The 6,704-nt window shown below is 25.8% G+C and overlaps 1 protein-coding gene across 1 annotated transcript in view; it reads right to left on the bottom strand.

The window, feature by feature from the left end:
* Positions 1 to 2,767, bottom strand: part of LOC101492682 (ent-kaurene oxidase, chloroplastic-like) — a 3,490-nt gene extending 723 nt beyond the window's left edge. Inside the window, exons 1-7 of the mRNA XM_004486542.4 lie at positions 2,592 to 2,767; positions 2,318 to 2,478; positions 1,134 to 1,295; positions 885 to 1,025; positions 526 to 780; positions 292 to 453; positions 4 to 184 (exon numbers count right to left, since the gene is read on the bottom strand). Of these exons, the coding sequence (XP_004486599.1) occupies positions 4 to 184; positions 292 to 453; positions 526 to 780; positions 885 to 1,025; positions 1,134 to 1,295; positions 2,318 to 2,478; positions 2,592 to 2,697 (1,168 nt within the window). The 5' untranslated portion in view covers positions 2,698 to 2,767. The remainder of the gene's footprint in view (positions 1 to 3; positions 185 to 291; positions 454 to 525; positions 781 to 884; positions 1,026 to 1,133; positions 1,296 to 2,317; positions 2,479 to 2,591) is intronic.
* Between the last annotated feature and the right edge of the window lie 3,937 nt (positions 2,768 to 6,704).

The following is a 6,704-nucleotide window of genomic DNA, read 5'->3' as shown; positions in this document are numbered from 1 at the left end:
CAGGAATATGATATCCTCCCAATTGGGTATCCTCATTAGCATATCTTAGTGGGACAATTGGAACTGGACTATGTTTCCTTAAAGTCTCATGGAACACAGCCCCCAAGTAAGGTAGCTTAGATAATTGCTCCTCGGTAACCTTTTCATGTCCACATACTTTTACAAGCTCCTCATACAGACGGTCCTGCCAAATAAAGATGTAACTAGTTACAATGTGACAAAACAGAAGAAAACACCAAATTAACCAACCAACCAGTAAGAGTTGGCGAAAGGCAAAGTACGGCTATCAACCTGACGACTTTTGTCTTTGGCAAGTTCATACATAGCCCATTCTGCTGTAACTAAGGTAGTATCAGATGTCTCAACAATTGGCTCCCAGACCAGCATCAGCAGTTGTTCTTCAGTCAATTCTTTAGCTTCTGATATCAGGTAGTCATAAAAACAATTTACTTCCTGCCACAACCCAAACAATCAAGTTAGGATAACTCTAAAATAGATTTGAGGTTGTAAACAAGTAAAACTTACCTTCTCTGATGCCAATTGCTTCTTCTGCTCATTAATCAATGCCTTCATTACATGTCTTCTTTCGCGGACCACTTTCTGAACTTTCATCTCCATGCTCTTATTTGGAATCCATTTCAGGTATGGAAAGAATTCTCGCCAGTCCACCTCAATTGCTCCCTCCAAAAAATCAAGCACTAGAATTTGATGCATGTCATCTTTTGATAATGTACGTGCAAGCTCCTCCACATAAATGGATTCAACATCGATTCCCAGTGTCTACAAATTATACATGAGGTAAAGGTTTTGTAAATTATGTTATGTTTTCTAATTGTATTCTCAGAAAATTGTTTTTAATTTTATTTAAGAAGGGGAAGACTCACTTGCTTTAATGTTAGTGTGAAAAGTTCAGACACAAATATTTGTCTAAAATTAACAGCCAAGTTGGGGAAGGTATTTGCATGTTCACAAAACTGCTTGGACATATTTTCTATCATGACATCTCTGAGGTTACGGTGTTGCTTCTGAACATTGAAAAATACACTTCAGAGATACTTTTCATCCAAACAATAAAATATAGAAGAGTCTCTCTGTGTGTGTTGAGATAACCATGAAGTTATTGTAACCAAAACCTGTGCATTGGCTCCAAGAACATTTGCAAGAAGATGTCTTTTGATCGTTTTGTGAAAGTCGCTGTAGTCGCTCATAGCAACCATACATTGATTTGAAGTCAGAATCTCCAATGCAGCTGACATCTTCTTTGTTTTAATTGATGATAATCTGGTCACCAATGCCTGAAATAACCGCACAAAATTATAATCCAATTAAATAACCAGAAATAAAAAATAGTTCCATGGACTGCAGTGATGAGCACTGAATGTCATTTCCCCTGCCTCTTCCTCATACTAATAATTAGTCTAGAAAATAGAGATACAAATGAACAATATAAAGCAGTATATATGTGAATGCTCTGAACTCAAATGACATCCTAATCAAAATGACTTAAAAGGCTCATAATTCAGCCCTGCTTATTATTGGTGCATAAAAAAGAACAAGCCCATTAGACCATTTCATAAGATAACCCTAGAATTCATTTGTTACCACAATAGCCGCAATATAACGATTTTAGAGGTATCCAAAATGGCAATTCCGGTAGCATCAACCGCATTTGCCCATATTTTAGTGCAATATTAAGATTTGTTGTAACAGCAATTTAAAACCATGTAATAAATAAAGCACAAATTATCCATTCGATGCAAATATATGGATTAGTGAAATTCAACGTTTATATTAAGTTATTAAGTGGAATAACTAATCACATAGTTATTCCTAGAGTCAACAGCTCTACACTCTATATAGGTGATGATCCGTTGACTCTAGTTATTAGTCGGAGATAAGTTACTCGTCTTAATAATTCAATATAAATGATGAAATTCACTAATTCAACCGTTGATTATTGAAATAATATATTAATGATCAATCACACAGTTTTGTATAAATCTGAAATTCTATGTAATCTAGCCATCGATGTTTACTTATCCGTTTTTAAAGTTTATCATACATTCATTTGAAATTATTTAATAAAGTATCAAATAGTTTTAAAATTTAATAAAAATTTGTGGAGTTGATATACTCAATAAGAAGTTTTTATGTGACGGTTGTATTAGTGAAATTTATGTTTATATTAAATTATTAAACGGAATAAATCATATATAGTTACTCATGGAATCAATAGATCACCATTCTATATGAATGTGAAATTGAAATATGAAAAGAGTACTAGTAGTGGAAATAAAAAACAGGAATGAATATGGACCTCCTTGGCAAGTTGGGTATTGTTGAGAACAATAACTTTGTAAGCACCAGCTTTGATTGAAAAAATGGGTCCATGTTTATGTGACATCTGTATGAATGTATTGTAAGGTTTCTTCTCCTTCAACTGCAGAATATTCCCAATCACTGGCCAACCTGGAACCACTGCATCAACCAAAACAAAACAAACCATTTTCATGCATTCATATTTCATAGTACTAAATAAAACTTTTGATCATATAGATATAAGGCCAAGACAATAACAAAGTGATACTAACCTGGTACTGGGGGAAGTTTGTGAGTGTTTCGACGACGGAATAGGAAGAGGAACAAGAAGACAGAAAAAGCACCCAAAGCAACTGAGGTGGCTACGAGATTCTCCATTCTGCTTCCTCTTCTACTCTCACTATTCTAACCACTTCTAACAATTATTGTATTTCTATGTGACATGTGTTTCTAACATATTCTATATATAAGATAAGAGAAACACACAACTCACATTTATTTTAAAGAAAAAAATAAAATTTTGTTGACTAATATATGGATATATATTAAAATATGATATTATTGTAAAATTTTTAACTTTAGTGACGGAGTTCTTATCTTTAACATTTTTTTTAGTTATAATTGATTCATTATAGCTTTTTGTTTTTTGAAGTGTTCTCAATGATATATTTGTTAAATAATTCAACATTTCTTTTTTTTTTTTTGTAAAAGTTGTATATTTAATTATAATATATTCTTTATTTTATATGATTTATATTAGTTTAAAAATATTATATTTTTAAAATTTATGTACTTTTTTATATTTTTAATTTTAAAAATTAATTATGAAATATTTTGGTTAACATTGACTAAGATGTAGAGTTAAATAAGACAGTCTATTTTAATGAAAATATTAATATACATTTATAAAGAGGTGTATAACTTTGATGAAATATAGAAATAAATTTATATGTGAACAGTTAAGTATTTGTTGATTCTAATAGCTGGTTTTTATTTTTTATTTTTTAGAACTAATAGTTTAATATCATAAACACCAGCATGAATAAAATTAATTTACACTTTTTTAAATTTAAATAGAATATATTGAATAGTAAAATTCAAGGAATCAGACACTGTATTAATTATTGTTCAAACTTAGATTGTAAAGATTTGCATAACGATGTATATAGTTCAATAGTAATTTTAAAATATAAATTTTTATATAATTAATGTACTGATTATTGACTAAGATTAATTAACCTATCTTACTTATTGCATATTAGTTGAGTAAAATAAATAAATAGAACAAAAAAATAAAAATAAAAATTATATTCACAATATATTCAAATTTTTATAGATAAATAATTTATCTTAAAATTTCACATTCCTAATGTTAATTACTGGTCACCACCGTTTGAATAAAATTATTTTAAAAGAAATCAATTGATATTAACTTATTATTATAAGATACTCCATCTGATTATTATTATAAATAAATAAATTACTCTCACAGATTTTAAGAAAAGTATTGTAATTAATTTTTTAAATTTCATACAAATACAAATTAAATTTACGAAATTGTCTCTTTTTAAAATGTAATGAAAATAATATTATTAAATAATCAAGACATAATTAATTTTTATTTTAATAGTGATCAAAATTTAAGATTTTGTTTTATAGAAAACATTAACAATAAAAAAAAAAAAACAGACTATATTTATCTATCATTTGGTTGTTTCCCCACAAAAAAACTATTTATCTGTGTCAAAATAGTTTTTCAAATAATACTTTTGAAAATTATATTAATAATAAGTAATATAATATAAAATATTATGAAAAGTATTTATTACAAGTCATTTAACGTGTATCTTTTTTAGAATAGTGGACTATTGGAATAAATTGAGCATAACTTCGAGTCGTCTATTTGAGACATTCTAATAAAAAAAATTATGTCGTTAACTCGATGATTAATTTTACAGTGATCTCAAAAATCTTAAATTGTGATGAGGAACCCCTGAAGTTGTATTTCAACTGTCGATTTTTCTTTTATTTTATTTAACATTTCAGTACTATAAACACAAAAAGCGTCTATTGACTAGTATGGAAATTAACTTTACACTTCTTTATATTTAAATAAAATATATTGATTAATAAATTTTCGTTTAACTTATAGCTCAATTAATAAATGTCTATATTATTTTAGATCTTATATTTTGAGTTAATTAAAATGATATTTATTTATTTTTTTACACAAAAAATAATTAAAGAATCAATTTAAACATTAATTATTATTAAAAATTAGATTGTAAAAATATTTGGATGATGTGATGATATATTGATTTTGCTTAATGATTTTGATATTATAATATGATATTATTTCTCTTGAGTATTTTGATATATCGTGATGTGTTATGATATGGTATATTATGATTGTTTGTATGTTTTTCTTACTTATATTACGTTATCAACATGATTTCAAAATTTACATAATTTGTTGTTTGTGTTTGAGTGGTTTGATCATGCGTTTGCGAAATCGCAATTATTACTTGTTAATGAATCTTGAAGTTTAAATTTGTGAGAAATTTTGTACTCCGATAAGTGATACCAGAAATAAAAATTATAATTTATATTTTATTTATTTAATTTAAAATGACTTTTTATATAAATACATGTACTAGTAAAGTTTTTAGAATTTATAATTATACTTAAATTAAGTAACTACTTAAAGGACGTTTATATTCTATATGTTTGAATACCGAGTAAGGTTAGTTAACAACTATTTTACTTTTTAAAGAGAAACAACTATTTTACTTATTACATACTAATTGAGTAAAATAACGAAAAATAATAAATAAGTTTATATAATTGTATCATTTACATACTAATTGAGTAAAATAACGAAAAATAATAAATAAAATTATATAATTGTATCATTTTATAGACAAAGTGTCTATCTTAACTTTCGTATTTGTAATGTTAATTTCTAATCATCACCATTTGAATAATATTATTTTTAAAAATAAACAACTGATATTATTTTATAACAAAATATTAACCATCAGAAAGCCGTGTTATATTTATGTTTGTCAGTGATTTTTTAAACGGATTCTTGTATATTACATTAATTGAGAGATTCCATAAAAGTATTTAAGATCTATTAATGTAGATATGTAATTCATGCATATATAAGATGACTGTATTCATAGTTTCTATTTTATTTATTTATTTATTTATAATATAGCTTCTATAAATAATTAAACCATTTGAGTTATGTCATAAATATTTAATATATAAGGTACATGACACTAAAATAACTCATGCACAACATGACTATATTCATAGTTTGCAATTTTCTTTTTTGTAGAAGTTTCTAAGAATTATTAAAAATTTAAGTTAAATCATCAAAATATAAATAAAATTGAATAAAAAATATTCATAATAGTTTTAATATGTTTTATTAAAAAATAAATTTCATATATTTGTAAATAATCATTTACAGCAAATATAATAGGAAAAAAACTAATTACATGTACTATATTATAAAATATTATTTATTCCATGTCATCTCAATTTCTACATCTTGCTCAATCAAAAGATTTGTTTAAAACACTTTTGGTTTTTAACTTTTTAAATTTTAAATCTTAAACTCTAAACTGTTTTAAGAAAGAAAACAAAATTAAAATGTGTTTGGTAATTTATCTTCCAAAATTGAATTGATTTAGGAAGGACATATAAAAAAAATTGTTTGATAATCTATCTTTCAAAAACTATTTTTAAAAAAGAATAAACCAAATCTATTTGGTAAGATAATTTTTGAAAATTGTTTCTATATCACTTATCACCAAAAAAAAAAAAGTATTACATAAAAATATTAAAATATTAGTACATAATCAAAATATATCACAATTTAATCATAAAAGTATTATTAAAACGTGTTTCTACCGGCTATGTGTACATGACTCACTTTGAGTTTGGTTTGATCTCATTTATACTAATTTATCCTACCTAGACTATGTTTTTTTTCGATCTGAATTGGATTGGATTGGTTGGGTTGGACCAACCAGTATATAGCCTTACTTGTACCATACATTAATGGATAATACATACAACTAATGTTTGGTGGTGCATTCCGCATTGCGTATTGTATTCTAAGAGGCAAAAGAATATTGAACTACCTATACGATTACGTATATGATTAAAGTGTTGGTCGCATTATATAATTGAATTATTATTATCCTAACATTAGATGAGTTAGATTAGGGATGGGCATATGCAGAGTTAAGATTAAATTATGACTTACAAACTTTTAAACCAACAAATTATTATTGGTGGACAATTTTTTATCTACACTTATTCAATATATTACATTTTTTTCTATTATATTATTAATATAATACATTATTTTC

This window comes from Cicer arietinum, chromosome 1, assembly GCF_000331145.2.
Source record: "Cicer arietinum cultivar CDC Frontier isolate Library 1 chromosome 1, Cicar.CDCFrontier_v2.0, whole genome shotgun sequence".
Taxonomy (NCBI): Eukaryota; Viridiplantae; Streptophyta; class Magnoliopsida; order Fabales; family Fabaceae; genus Cicer; species Cicer arietinum.
The sequence above is the reverse complement of the archived record's forward strand: the minus strand, read 5'-3'. Positions and strand labels throughout refer to the sequence as shown.